Source organism: Channa argus, chromosome 5 (genome assembly GCF_033026475.1).
Source record: "Channa argus isolate prfri chromosome 5, Channa argus male v1.0, whole genome shotgun sequence".
In the NCBI taxonomy this organism is placed as follows: domain Eukaryota; kingdom Metazoa; phylum Chordata; class Actinopteri; order Anabantiformes; family Channidae; genus Channa; species Channa argus.
The window spans coordinates 21,212,901-21,228,740 of record NC_090201.1 but is presented as its reverse complement, the minus strand read 5'-3'; the positions used below and the strand labels follow the sequence as shown (position 1 = coordinate 21,228,740).

Sequence of the window (15,840 nt, the reverse complement as noted above, 5' to 3'; positions counted from 1 at the left end):
GGAAGAGCGGCGAAAAATCACAAAAAGGAAGGAACAAAGACACAGCCGAGCTGGCCATGTAGAAATCCTAGTTCGGAAAAGAGACAGAGGAAAACAGTACGAAAGAATGATGGATTATTATGAATTCACAAATATGTTTTCTTGTTTGACAGCTGTGATGAGGAGAGTCATATTACTGGGAGAATGCCTAAACACGTACAGACACGTTGTGAATTTCTATGTTAATTAGATCCATGATAATCAACATGCTGGATCATACCTCCAGTTCTTGGTGTGTGGAGGGCCTTCCTCCAGCCGCATGAGAGCATAACGCGCTGCACTCAGAGACAGACCTCGTATCCCGTCGCCCCATTCTTTCTCCGCACTATGATTGTGCAGATAAGTGCCAGTCAATATTTGTCAGTCAAAAACATGAACAATACTTTTGTAGCTTCATTGTAAATTTAAAAAGTGACATTGATATAGTCAGCACGGTGGAAAAAATAAATAAAAAAACTCCCTTAGTTGACAGTTTGACATAATGCAGCGTGATTAAGGATTAGGCATCACTGGTAAATGTCAAGTTAGCATGATGTCACCACAGGGAACCACTTAAATACTAAGTGTGCATCCCACTGTACTTATACATTATAAGCATGGATGGATGACTGAATGAGCCTACAAAGCACAGGGCTCTGAGAGGACAGGGAGCCTGTTTGAAAGGACATTAACATTTCCTGTTGTGATGTTTCAACACACCGAGAACAGTAAGGATGTTCTGTAAATGTTTTCTTTACTCCTGATCACAGTCTAAGGTTGAATATCTGCCAACAACATCTGATCAAAATTGCTGTGTTTATTCACACACATTACAGGTGCACATCACCCTGAGGTTGCAGTATTATTTCAAATGGCTTCTCTTCATATCCAGAATGAATAAAATATGGAATATCAACCGCATTTTTTTCGCCAGCAGCAGCAGCAGCAGCAGAACCTGATAGTTTTTCCGAACCAATTTCCTTTTAAGCCCCCAAACAAAAAATAAATGACTGATGGTGTGGACTTGGAAATGGCACACTTTTAAAATGCAGTACACATGCACACTCATACACCAGCCAAAGCCAAAGGCAAACAGCGAATCCAATCTCTCCCGAGGTTGCGCTTCGCTTACCCTGCGAACTCGATATACTTGTAGATAGAGCCGGCAATTACCATGGCGACTATGGCATAGTACCAGGAGCAGAGAAACATAAGAGTGAGACACAAGCTCATCCCCAAGAAGGATAAAGTCCTGTGTAGATAGAGAGTTAAGGTAAAGAGACAAAAAATTAATTTAACATAAAAAAAAAGTATTTATTTCTGTCAGTAACTGCTGAACTGACCAGTGGTAGAACTTGAATCGAGGTCTCCAGTTTGGAGTCCTCAGCAGCGTCTGCAAGGCACAGGCTAGGTTCACAAACATGTAGCACATCAGGAAAAACCTGCAGGGCAGACACATAATCACATCAAATCAAGCACGACTCTTCTTATGGTCAGTGACAATGGAGGAATTGCACTAAATGCAATTGGAGGAATATGTTGTTTCAATATTTGTCACTCTTAGTGTTTATATGTCTGAGCTTAACCCTGAGCACATAATAGCTGGCATTTGAGGAATAACAGGGAACTGGCTGCTCTGAAATCTCCTACTGTTGGTTCCTAAGAATTATAAAGAAATAGGGAGTTTGTTTCCATTCTCACATAGAGAGGATGGGAGCAACTGAATCCAGGGAGGCAATGAGGATGCCACTCTCACAGATACAAGCTGTCAGCAGGAGGGACCATGTGGGTTCTCCGTTCGCCTTCCCATGGCCAAAGATCTGTAGGGAAACCATATTAACTAGCAATGTTATTTGTTAGTAAAAAGGCAGGGGCGTTTATGTAAATGATATGTAAATATTGAGAAACACCGACCCGAAGGGCTGGCACGATGCCGTCCTTGGCTATGGCCTGCATGAGACGAGGAGCTCCTGTCAGACTCTGCAGTCCTGCTCCGCAGGTGGAGAAGAAGGAGCCAATCACGATTACCCATGGTGATGGCCAAGCTAATGTGCCAATCACCAAGTTCCCGTGCACTCCCTCCCCGAACCTAGAGCAGAAGGGGAAAAGTTCCTACATGCTTGCCATTTGAAATATTAGGAATCTGGCCTTATTGTGGTATTATTAATACTAAGGAAAATAGGAAATCAATAATCATTTAATTTCAGGGTTCTTAGTATAAGCTAAGAATAAACTTACTTGTCTCTGAGGACCACACCCTCAATGCAGGCACCAAACAGAATCACACTGGACATGTCTAAGCAGTTATAGTTTAGGACCATAGGATTTTTTTCATAAAAACAGATGAGATTTAATGGCTGACTGACAGAACTTGATTATAAAAACTATAAGACTTTGAAGCCTATGAAGATGCACTTAAGGATGTGAAACCTATTAGCTATATTAACTAAGAAAAGACATCAATTGATTTAGGATAATATCTTCCGAGTTCAGTGACATTGTAACTAATATCGTTCAGCTTTATTAACTTGTGACTGCATAGGCAGCCCAGTGATGCGATTAGAAGTCCTAATCAAATTTGGTTGGAATCCAAGCTGATTACTGTAAGATACACGAAGGACACTCAACAGAGGTAGAGGCCTGTAATCACAATCTGTCTCGTATGTTGCAGTAAATGTCTATCAACAGAATGATATTTCATTTTAAACGATCTCACGGAGTTATGTGAATCCAAAGAGAACATTTGGAAAGAAAATGCAACATCTCCCATCAATCATACAGGGATACTTTGGGTCAATCAGAAAAAAATCGCATTAGTGCTCGTTAAAATCAGATCGGTATAGTAACGGTTGTGACCTTTCACTGTTTACATTGTTGACCTTTAATTATGGTGCTTCATGCAGGCCAACAATTATGCTTTTGTTGCGGCAGAGCGAAGTGGAGTGGATGTCTGTTAGAGACCTTTTAAAATGCCAGTGGAATTAGGTTCTGCACATGTACACTAGGTTTTGAGTGTCCTACTTGGGGTGATCAATAGGGTCTAAAATGCATCATGATATGAAAATCAGTACACTGATATAATACTAATATAAACTTATACATATGATTCAAAGTGTTAAAACCGTGTGAAAGACTGTACAGTGACTCTAGTTATCCTACAGATGGCAGGAGTGAGAGGATACAGACAGTGGAGGTGGTGGTAATAGCTGCAATGGTTCCAATAGGGATGGATTTCTGGGCATCACGCAGATCTCCAGAGCGGTTGGAGCCAGCCATGATCCCTGAACAGACAGTCAAGAAGGAAACATGGTCAGGTTACAGCAGGTGTCAGAAGCCGCAGAGTATCAATGCATTGCTAAACATGGACTGAGGTGTCTGGCACTGTAAATGCCTGAGAATGTAGAGAAATCTCGTTTACTGATGCTGTCGATGACACACCAAAAAGACGGTTTTTCACCTGTCACAGAGGGGAAGTAGATGCCAACCAGCAAGGTAAAGAAGCTGGTGATGTCAGCCAACACATAGCGGTTAGCGTTGGTCAGAGGTTCGTCCTGATCTTCCACTGATTCCATGTTCCTCCTGGCGATCAGGTCCCCCTTCTCATAGTAGTTCCCAAACAGATTCTCTGGATGGGTGAGAGGGATGTAGGGAAGAGTAGAGAGAAATGCTCATTTGGCTTAACTGGGCTGTCATTCCAAAACACAGACGCAAACAAAACAAAACGTGCAAACAGGTTAGATGTTATTGACATTTAAGGAAACAGCATCTTCTAATGGACAGTTTTTTTTTTAATTAGAATCTTTAACACAGCTTTTTTCTGTCAGCCATGTGATAAATACTGGAACAGCGTCAAGCTGCTGTTGCTCTGGGATTTCTCGAACCTAGGGTTTTTGTGAGCCCTATGCTGAGAAATGCTGAGAAGGTGCTCGCTTACGTCGTCCTGTTTTAGAGAGTTTTTAAGCGTAAGCCGTATCCTGCTCCATTTAGTCACACACAGTATATAGCAGGAGGAGTGACCAACACAGTAAGACAAAGAAAATACGTTTGTTGTAAAAGCGGAAATTACAGCCTTTCAGATGTAACCCTGCATTATGGACTATTAGGGCAACGGAATGACATCAATTATAATACCGTGAAAATAGAGTGTCTTTGTATGGCATACTACCAAACAAACTTCTGTGTCTCTTGTTGCCACTCTAGTGCAATTTAATGTTAATTAAATAAATTACACTAATGTATACAGTCATAACAAAACATAATAGTGAAATATTTCCATTATAATTTAATATATCTGTCTTTATTGTTAATGCCCCCTTTACCTTTCCCATGAAAAACAAATCTGCATTCATCCATTTGTCACAATTTTTTCATTCCTATACACGGTCCAAGACTTTTTATTCTAAAGACGAAAACATTTTCATATGAGTGTATTTCTACACCACCAGTAAAGTGGTCAGTGGTTCTGCAAAATAGAAAGATGACAAACATTGGGATTCAAATAAAGTTGCTTGCGTATGGATTCTGTGCATGATGAAAATTATACATCACTGTTCACTTGCATGCAGATCCACAGTCAAACCAACCTGCCAGGATCCCACTGGTGATCCCAGGGATACCCTGAACCTGAGTCACATTGTTGGCATTGAAGTACTTGTCACAGGTAGCGTTGAGAAAAGGTGAGTCACAGAAAAGCCTCCACAACTGAGTGGTGACTGTCCCATTAGCTGTCTCAATGGTCTTGGCACACTCATCAAAATTCTTCCACACCAAAGTGCGGTTCCCCAGTAAACACACTCTGTGGAAAAGACAAGCAAAAAACGTTTGTTAGAGTATTGGTGTAGTGGCTGGTTTGTGTGTGTGTGTGTGGGTCTAAGCAATTTGTTTTGACTTCTTTAGTAAAGATTCAAAATATTAAATCACCAAATGTCACACTCTGCTCACGATTTGATTTGATTTGATTCAATTTAGTTTGATTAATTTGGCCACTTACAGTACAACAGCCCTACAGATGTAAACAAAATATATAGAGACTAAAGTGATTTAGTAAGCAGAAAACAAAACCCTAAAGCAGTTAGTCAAAGAATGTAGAAGGTAATTTGCGTTTGATTTTAAAAATTAGCCTCCAACAACAACAGATCTTTATGAAGCATTGATTTAGAGATTTTGTTAGGTCAAATCACATAGAGGCATCCAAGTTAAAAGTGTACTTAAAAAGTAGTATCAACGTTTTTATGACTATTTGAAGTATGTTCTGTGTGCTAGCAGAAGACAGCATTACAGATTATTATATACCTAAATCATTTCCAACCTTTCAAGTCACCGTAGTTGGCTTCTAGTATCAATGTGGTTACCAGTGCTTCTCTTTTTACCAAAACGTAACATTTGGAATATAGGGTCTGGTGTTATGTTTTCTGGATAATTTTATAATCCGTGGGATTTTCCTGGTGCTCGCTACTTACGGGAACACTGGAGGATCTATGCCAGTCTTGATGACCCCGGCGTAGACAGCCAGGATGGAGAGAATGACACAGGCTAGAAACACCAGGGCCAACTTGTTGACATACTTCACGCCGACAAACACCACCGTGGCCATGGAGGTCAACAGGATGGTTCCATACACGCGCATGTTGTTAAGCAGGGCAGCCTCTGCTTCTGCACCTTCCAGGCCCTCCAGGGGAAAGATGGCCGCTTTGGGCACTATGTAGATCTGAAGCAGAGAAGTTTTGTTACCATTTTTTTTATTACCTTGGTGTATCCATGTCCGCATTTCTCTCATAAAAGTTCCATACAATCTTATTGCTGCTTAAGGGCATCTTAGTAGTAGTTGTTTAGGGAGAGCAAGTGTTACTCATCCACTTTCTACTCTCACTTTCCCCTGGCCTGTCTGGGGATTAAAACTGGCAGATTTTCAGGTCCCAAGCTCGCTTCTCTAGCTTATTGTTTACTGCTGAACTTCTGCAATTTTACCCTGGGTAAATAAAAAAAAAAGAAGAAATATAATAAACGAGTGGTGAGAAAGGCAGTGAAGGATGAACTGAATGAGGAGGACAACAACATGTGATGCTCACTTAAACAGTCCTCTAATGAAGCGTCACACAGAACATTGGAGGCCACTTTAACTCTGTTTAATTAAGGAACTCAAACATTTCAATTTTAACTGCCATTATTACACTTTTACTATGGGTCAACGTAAGAATAGTCCCATCATATATAAAACGGCGAACCCCTAATTAGCCTGTCAGTATCTGTCATCAGCATTGGATGATTCATGCCGAGGCTGTTACATAAGCATGGGATTTTCGCTCTTTTTTTAAATTAAGCATTTGGTTTCCAACCAAAATGTTTAATCACCGTAAACTAAGAAAACTCCGAAGAACAAGGCGGAGTCATGGCTCAAATCAGTCGTTTGGCTCCTGAAACTGATCCGATACTAGAAACAGCCTATCACTAAGCAAACAAATCTCATGTTTCACTGTGAACTGTTCTTGCTTCCTAAAATAGCAGCATCGGTTTGTGTTCTTGGCTGGGGCGGAAGGATAAAACGTATTCAAATAAGCCTTCTCCAGATCCACTCTTTACAATTCTGCAGGGGATTGTTATTTCACAATGGAAACTAAGCCAGCTCTGACCCAGAAGACAGAATTAACCTCCAGGCGTGATCAAACTCTGCGTATCCATTAGATGCACCCAGAAGGAGAATAACGAAAGAATTAAAAAAAAAAAAAAACACACTCTCTGGTACGTTGATAACAGTGGACCAAAGTGATGAGAGCTGTTTTAAGGAATGGTCTTGTTACTTCGCCACCGTCTTGATCTCTCCATAATGCATCATTTGCATAATTACTCAATACTTCATGCAGCATGGAAGACTGCAGTGGAAGAAATGAGGAATAAAATAGGCAGAGGAGAAGGAGAGGAATCAAGATCGAGATAAAAGATCCCCGTTTCATCATCTGAACAAAAAGCACGTTGAAGAACATAACAGCCTGAGAAAAAAAAAAGCGCTTCAAAGCACAGTGAGGAGGAAAATAAACTCAAGGGGAACTCGAGTTTTCACAAAGGTATGAGAGACACAGTGAGCTGTGCAACACTATGTATGTTTAACTTTTCATTGTTTTTGTTCCCATTTGCTGATTCACCATCAATTTGACTACATTTTACTGTTAATGATTAAAGTGATTTAAAAAAAAATGCAAAAAAATAATTTGTAAATACGGAATGCAGAGGGATGTTTCAGTTTATTTTTTGCCAGCCTAGCTGAACTCTAGACCTCTAAATTGATGCCAAGTTGATGGCTTTGATACTTTGAGGTCTCTCATACTTATTTATGGCTATGGCTGTTTAGAAAAACAACCAAGCTTGTGACAGTGTTATCACCAGGAAAATAAAAATCCTCAAAGCACGAGAGTTTGAGAGTTCACAGCGGGGAAAAACTGTGATTTGAGTGGTCACCCTTCACTAAACTGGCAACGCAGTCCCATCATTTTCCCTATACTCATTGTCTTCTGCCAAAGCCATGGATGAATTAGCTCAAATGGATGTCATTTCAACTAGGCTGTACAATAGAGGTTTGACAGTTCTCTATTTTCCTCACATCAGCATGAACCCACTCACTGGGCTGTGATCCGTCTTTGCTTTAATTTCCAATCTAAAAAAACAAACAAAAAAAAACATGACAGCTGTTCTGGAAATGCTGTGATTATTTTTTCCACTAATTATTATTCTGATTCAGTCTCAGAATAAATTGGTGCTGAGTAATAGGCCATGCACCTGCAAAGGAATGCAATATTTTGTCTACAACACCTGGTTTGAATATTTCTTCATTCATTCACTATCAAGCTTGATGCTTTGTGTCATTGTAATACTGTTAAGCATATTGTGTCAGCTCATTTAGGAGAACAAATTATTTTATTTATTTATTCCTCAGCTATGAATGCAGTTCAAAGGTGTCCTTAAAGTCTTTGAAGGGTAACTTAGGTATTGTTTAAAATTAATCATATTTTCATATCCAAATAATCATATATTGGAGCTGTGTGTCTGGCTGATCTATCATCTATGGCACAGACAAACAAGCTAATCCAGACTGCATTCTGACAAGTGGCCACGCAATGTTGCTTTTTAGTATATGATGATTGTGGACAACATGAATAATTTAGACAATGACCACAATTATTCTTTAAAAAAATCCAAAACACAAATTGGGCCAATTTCTAGATAAATGAAAATCTGTTAAAATTTGTATTTGTGAGGAATTAAACATTAGGTTTTTGAAATACATAAGTTTAGCAGTGCTGAGTGAATCTATACTCAAGTAAAAACATGTGCATTGTATGCATTGAAGGTTGAAAATAATATTAAATTATATCAACTCTCAAATTATTGTTGCAGGACTGATTTTTGGACCAGTACTAGTACTCATCGTCATCATGTATCTCCTCATTACTATATGCCTGGTGATGTAATGCTAGAAAAACTATCAAGGGCTCAAAAATGTTATTTGAGAAATCACAAAGTAGAAGGAGTAGAGAGGTTGTTTCTCACCAGGAGGAGCTCAATGGCTCCCAGGATGTACATGGCTCCAGCGTAGGTGGTCCCCAAGTAGAAACAGATCCCTACTGCTCCCCCAAACTCAGGGCCCAGCGAACGGGATATCATGTAGTAGGAGCCTCCAGCTTTACACACAGACACACGCACACACACACACACACGAAAACATGAAAATAGTAACAATGCGTGGATACTTAATTTAAATTCTGCGAACATTATTTTCTAGAAAGCCATGTGAATCTCTCTGTGTGTGTTTTTAGTATTTAATTTGATGAAATTATTTTTGAACTACCGAATTCGAGCAACTATCTGACAGAAAAACATTATATATAACATAGAACAATGAAAATCAAGGATCTCAGAGTTTGTGACGCTGTTGCTTAAATTATTCAAAAGAACTAAAAGAGAAAATTGACCATCTATAATTTCATCTACAATTACGATTTTACAGACAGATTAGGAATTAAAATAATTGGTTTGAAACATTGGCATAATTGGACTGTGTTGTTAGTGCTATTTTAGTTACTGAACCTTTCTTATTATTATGTTTTACTACCGTGCTTGTTCTAACACAGTGCAAATAAATTAAATGAACATAAATAAATTGACTTTAATCAGCACTTTGCAGCAGCATAAAGGCTGGTACTAGTTATAATGGGAGACATTTATAATTGGCGAACAGTTCTACACTTCTCTAAAAGCCTGTAATTTGCTCTGACCCCTGCTGTAGACACAAACTGGTAAGACGCCATCATTACTATGTAAACTCACATAAAATACAGCTATACACTGTAACATGTATAGGAATATGTGTTTGCTTACAGATACAAACACATACATCCCGTTTTACATTTTAGGCATTTGGCTGATGCGTTTGTTTTGTGTAAATAACGCTCTGCGACGAGAAGTTAAAGTGCACAAGATCCCAGACTAAAGCTTTTAATGTTTCTGGGGATGTCAAGCTGTGCTGGGTGTAATGTGCCAAAAACAATCAGTGAAAAGAGAAATTTAGAAGCGGACAGCCTCGAAGAGTGAAGACTGTTTGGTGCCAGCGTCTGCTCACCCACCTGGCACTACTCCATTGGTAGCGATGGCACTCATCGAGATGGCAGTCAGCATGGTCTACATAGAGAGGGAGGGGAAATGGCAGCAGAAAGAAGAAAATGTGATCATATTTAACAGATTCTACTGGTAGAGAGACAGTAAAAAGTTGATTGCTGATTGTTGAGTTTCTCAGCTTTAGATCTATACCATCTGTTGTATCATGGTTTCATTTATTGCTTATAAAACCTCTGGATACAATATAACAAAGAAGTGCTTTCCATCTGGAGATACAGTGTAACACTTTCCATATTTATTGTATTTAACTAATAATAAAACAAAATTTGAAAACGATGTCAACACGCTAACATGCTTAATATAACACTGCATGAATGCTGGTAAAAGCAGGTAAAATGTCTGCATAATGCAAAATTTAACAAATACAAATGCTGACTTGATGCTAGATGAACTTGATAACTACCAAATGGTTAGGAATGTTATAATGCTAAAAAACAAAAGTGGTCATCACATTATAGCAACAAGCAGATCACTCATTCTTCACAATACAATAAAAGGTTTCAAAGATGATTTACCCTGGAGAGAACAGGTGGACTGACTGAGTGACATTGCCATGTTAGCAAAATCATACACTGTCTGGAATTTTATACTATGTGTAAGTTAATCCCACTTTGTGGTCTGAAAGTCACTTTTAGAAGAGCTCATTTTAATTTCCAAATGATGTAAGTCATAAAGGCATCAGGTCTGTGGTACAGTATATAACAGAGTTTACTTAAGTTGGAAATTCAAATAAAGCTGTGTGGATGCTGATTAGATAAATATTAACAATGTGGCCACGGTGACTGTCACCAGCTGTCAGAGAACATTCAAATAACCGATGACAACTGTAATGTAACTCTCATACTGAGTGGGAGAATAACACCAGAGGAAATGTGAAGGAATGAAGGAATGCAGAGGAAGACAGGGAGAGATGCAGGCAGCAAGTGGAACAATGGTCCAGAAAAATAAAAAATAACCAAATGTAAAAAAGACGGGGGAGAGAGAGAGAAAGAGAGAGAGAGAGAGAGAGACAGAGGCACTAAGATTTAAAAACTTTTAAAATGCTACTGTTGAATTTGTGAGTGTCATTTTTACTTTGTCTGCACATGAAAGACAGCGAAGGAGATAGAATGAGAAGGAGGAGCTGTGAGAGCAGGCTGGTAAAAATTACCGTCATTCTAAAACAGCTGTAATTATGCTATTTTTCCATCTTTATTGTGCTATTACTTGGTGTTACATGTATTTTTCAGATCACTGTTTTCATATTCAAAATATGACTTTTTATAGTCCACAGCATTTTATACAGTTGTTACTGATTCAGCTGCTACCCAGATAATGAAAGCTTTTCATTCTGCAAAAAGGTTTTTTGTAAGGGCTCAGTAGCTCCTGAACATTTACAGCAACAGCTGAACTTGATCTTAGTTGTTCAGCTGAACTTTAATATATTTTGTTGTATTTGTGATATTGTTTAAAATATTGTTCTCTGACTAAAAATAAAAGTAAGTTCCAGCTCCGAAATGTTTCTGAAGCAACTGAAAGTAGCACTTGCATGAGACTCAAAAATCAAACTCCTCTCCTTAGTCTACTGTGCTCTGTTAAACTCTGCTACACAGGACTAGTCATCATCAAATTACAACAACAAAATATCAGCAAAACTTTCTAATCAAGCAGAAGTTTTCGGCTGCTAGTGCTGTTTAGTGAGTGTGACGTCACTGGAGGTGTTGACAGCTCCTCTACACAAGTGAGTTTCAAAAATTTCTTTTAACTTACATTCTGTAGCTTTAATGTACAGAAAGAAAAGTCATATTAGCCCCATTATACCATATCAGTATACCTATTTTTTCAAAGTCTGCAGCATCAATAAGTAGAATGTACCAGAACAACTACTACTGTTAAAAAATACCAATCATAAAATATTACTGGTGCTGTATAGTAATATTATTATTTAGTGGACAATTTGCATGCCTACTTTCCTTACTTAACTATTACTTTACTTTGGTATCTATGAACAGCAAGACAAAAAGTGATAACTGCAATGGAACCAAGTCTGATGACTTCTAGCCAGAGGACAAGATGCCAGTTATGTCTGACCATCATTACATTTGTCTCTGTGAAGACTGTAATGTGGTTAGTGTCACCTGAGGGCCCACTGGACTGACGATCAAGAGTGAAGAGTGAGTGGGACTGGGCTCTGTTCCTCTCTCTAATCTGGTCATAATGAGGCCACAAGCTCTTCTCCCACCACAGCAGATAAGACAGTAATTGTTTAAGTGTTTTATCTGATGTGGGCGGCAGCCACGCAGAGGTAGTCAGTCGCATACTAAATCCCAGAATCACAGTGCAACTGTACAGGGCAGCCACCGAAGGACTTATATGATTTACACAAGTACTACTGTACAGTCAAGCAGGATACAGATCAGAGCTTCACTAATGATAAAATTGAAATATTTTTATCCCAAGAACCTTGATTATGTCTTTAAAACGTGCACAATACATATGACGCTGTTCTGCAGTACAAAGTAACACGGCTCCTGTGCTAAGCTTTAGCCTCTGTCCTTTAGTACTATGTTTTTCTGTAGCCATCAAATGCTTACAGTATTTAAGGCTTGCATGTGCACAAACATTAGTTTACATGCGCTGGGGAACAAGCCCAGAAGCCAGAAACAGTTTGGCCTTTTGAACCAGGTAAGCAATTCTTGTGGTCAAATTACTGGGTGCCATATATGAGTGTGGTATTCAGCTTCATGGTGCTCATGAAGATAATAATAATCAGCACAGTAGCTACCTACAGCCGATAAAGTACGTTAATGGCAGTGGTTATTACCGCCAACAACATTAGTGGTAGTCAGAAATAGGTGCGCTGTTTTTACCTACCACTGCTCACATCTGCTCTGTAAGAATAACTTTACAGATGTAGCAACAACAGCTACATCATCATACAACATACAGCCGTATGATCACTTTATCTTCTTTTAGTTACTGTGATAGTTTGACTAGCATTGGTAATTTCACTTATATTCTGTGGCTGGTTTCTGGTGGTCTTGTTGTTTTTTGTAGAATCCAATTTGTTCACTCTACCATTACATTTGACAGTGTCCTAGTTTTATTTCATGGCCCTCTAGGCGCCGCTGCAAACAGGAACATTAAAAAAAAGTCATCAATCATCTGCTGCCACAAACTCGGTGGCACGGCCTGGGCATTATGCAAAGTTTGCACTGATTTAAGAAGGTCACACTTTCTTTGCTGCAAAAGTGGACCAAAACACAAAATTTAGATGCAGTAGAATCAATAACTGACAGTAACCCTAATGCCCAAAGATGTTCTTGTTGTTTTTTTTTTTTACTATATGACTTCTGTTTTTTTCCCCCCTCAGACAGTTGATGGCTGAATTCTGAGAAACTACTTCACTTGATGATCTCATGTTTGAATCAGCGGCTGACTGGCGGACTGGCACTGTAGGCAGCAGTCTTCTGCTATTAGTAGTCAGGATGTGCGGCATCTTTTTTCCCACTGACCCAGAGCCTGTGGCCTGTTTGAGCGTCCCACATTCCAGCAATGCAGGTAACCTAAAACTGTGATGGTATGAAAGTCTATGAGTTGGAATATGTACTGAACTCCTGTCGGTTAGTGCCATTTCTCCATAGGAAGCCTAGAGTCAGTGCCTACACCTCTAAACTCATATGTAGTTGTGTGCTCTCAGGGTGCCAAGCAGGCCACTAGACAACTTCACATTATGCCTCCTCGCCATCTGTCTCATCCATATGAGCTTACATATTAGACAAACTGGATACTTTCCTTATTAGGCAATCTGAATGCTAGCAAAACTCGATTAACTGCTGAGCCATCATGATTATGTCTAAGCCTGAAGAATGCATTTAGTAAATACGCTCATTTTTATTTTTAAGAAGACTTCCAGCTGCAAGAGACACTTTAAGTCTGTTTCTTCACAAAACTACAGACAAAACTATTATTTGACCTTTAGTCGACCTTAGAGTTGAGAGGAAATTGGTTTTGACAGGAATGGAGTTCTCGCTCTGCTCTGAGAGTGTGCTTCATTAGCATGCTTCATTACACAGACTAGTTTTGTCAAGTACAACTTCATCACTTCACATACAATAGTGCAGTAGAAGTCTATTTTCAGTGTGCTCTATATCACCTGAAATCCTGATGGATGATGTACTGAGGAAGGCAAAAGTGTCAGATGAAAGAGATGGAGGTGATTTTTACTTTCAAAATGACATCAGGGGAGGAGGCAAGATGCCGCTGTGTGAGAGAGGAGGTAAAGCAGGACAAAAATTGGATGGTATGTGGAAAGAGAAGGAGCGAGGCAATAATGAGACAGTAAAATATAAAAGGGTTAGAGAAATTGAGGGAGCAGAAGCGACGAGAGTAAAAAAACGAGGGAGATGAAGGGAGAAAAGCATCCTTAGCATTTAAATGAGTCACGGCAGAGGGCAGACCACCCTTCCCCTCACAGCATTTGGATTCAGGACCTGGAAGTAATGAGGAAGGCCAAACAACAGATGACTTTCCATCTAGAATATTAAACCTCATTTTATCTTGGTGACAAGCCTGCATTCATTATCTGGGCTAAAAATACACATACAGCACATGTCTGAATTGGCTTGTCTGCAGTAATATACTGACTTTTAAAATGGTTGGCTGTGTGTGTAATTTCATGGTTAATGGCATAAACAGCATGTTACAGCTGTTCCACATGGGTGCAAATTCTCCACATAATTATGATTCATTCATGTGCAAGGGCGCAGCAGCTCCTTGATGTTCTGTCAAAAATTGACATAATGGAAAAAATAACAGTGTAAGTGTTTGATAGCTACAGATAAAGTACAGTATACGCTACTGTGATTGAGCACATGACGCTTAGTCCCCCAACAGTGACATCCCTTCACGTGGATAAAACATTGGGTCACGCTGTATATTATCGAGCTGTACAGCATGCATGATTCCTCATCCTGTGGATTTCACGAAGATGTGTATTGGTGCATACATATACATACACACAGTCCTGCGGTGTGTTGCTGGCAACCCCTGGAGGCTGGGTGGTTATGTGTTATGTAAGGAGCTCAGCAGCAGAGAGGTGGGGGTTTCTCACACACCGTTCACGCTCAGGCTTATCGCCCCGGGGCTCTGCAATGAGCTTGGTGTGACTGATAACAAATGTGTGTGTGTGTGTGTGAGCGCGCATAGGTGTGGGAAAGAGACAGAAATGGTGAGAAATGAGAAAGAGTGAAGGAAGAAGAATCAGAAAACCAAACCTATTTAAGAGTTTAAAGATTCATTGGAACGTGCATGTAAAGCACGTAGTTTGGTGTCTGTGTGTGCAAACATCATACGTTTGTGTATATGTGCTTGGTTTGCTGTAAAAGCAATTTGGTATTTTTGACATATCTTCTCCCTGAAAAGTTATTAAAACCTTTTACCTTTTAGTAATAACATTAAACTTGGATCTAATTAAAATAGTAATTATTAAGATCATTTTCGATATGATATACTTTTCAATGTTGCAGTCTAATGAATTAGGTTGGTCAAGAGATTAGCAGCAATTCTCCATCTCGACTATCTATAATTTGGAGAAAATGAATGCTAAACCTTTCTTCAGCTGAATACACAGCATGTTTATGTTACATTATGTATGCATACCGAAACATCAAAACATAATTCTTTCCCTCTCTATGCTGCCACACAGAAACATGATGGGGAGGCATATTGCCTGTGAGTCTGTGCAGGCAACTTTGCTATGGTTGGGATTTGAGGGGGCTGTTCTATAAATACACTCTGTGCTAGAGGAGAATCTAGGCTGCACAAATACACAGACATGCCAACATACAATCTTGCAACAACACACAGTGTAAACCAGGGAAAAGATACACAATGCTGACAGCAGATAGACCACGCAGTTTAAATTAAACTGCCCTGGACAATAAAAGCAAACCTTCATTCTATTATTCATTTGGGAAAATGAAATATATCCTGACACCTGACAGAAAGCTCTCCAATGGGCACAAGATATTCTTATACTTTCTGTGAAAAGCATTTGTAAGTAAATGCAGGCCACTCTACTGAATAAATAAGATGTTAGTCGCAATGTATGCTTCCTGACAATCACATGCATCAAAAAAGTCAAACACAATCAGGTTTGGAACAACCACTCAGATT

At 39.3% G+C, this 15,840-nt stretch overlaps 1 protein-coding gene across 3 annotated transcripts in view; it reads right to left on the bottom strand.

Moving 5' to 3' along the window:
* slc12a5a (solute carrier family 12 member 5a) overlaps positions 1–15,840 on the bottom strand; it is a 134,304-nt gene that overhangs the window by 6,142 nt on the left and 112,322 nt on the right. For all 3 annotated transcript variants that reach the window (XM_067503276.1, XM_067503277.1, XM_067503278.1), the window contains exons 5-16: positions 9,633–9,687; positions 8,560–8,690; positions 5,478–5,725; positions 4,602–4,813; positions 3,476–3,643; positions 3,201–3,299; positions 2,257–2,314; positions 1,933–2,107; positions 1,720–1,838; positions 1,362–1,460; positions 1,151–1,270; positions 260–364 (exon numbers count right to left, since the gene is read on the bottom strand). In XM_067503276.1, the coding sequence (XP_067359377.1) occupies positions 260–364; positions 1,151–1,270; positions 1,362–1,460; positions 1,720–1,838; positions 1,933–2,107; positions 2,257–2,314; positions 3,201–3,299; positions 3,476–3,643; positions 4,602–4,813; positions 5,478–5,725; positions 8,560–8,690; positions 9,633–9,687 (1,589 nt within the window). The remainder of the gene's footprint in view (positions 1–259; positions 365–1,150; positions 1,271–1,361; positions 1,461–1,719; positions 1,839–1,932; positions 2,108–2,256; positions 2,315–3,200; positions 3,300–3,475; positions 3,644–4,601; positions 4,814–5,477; positions 5,726–8,559; positions 8,691–9,632; positions 9,688–15,840) is intronic.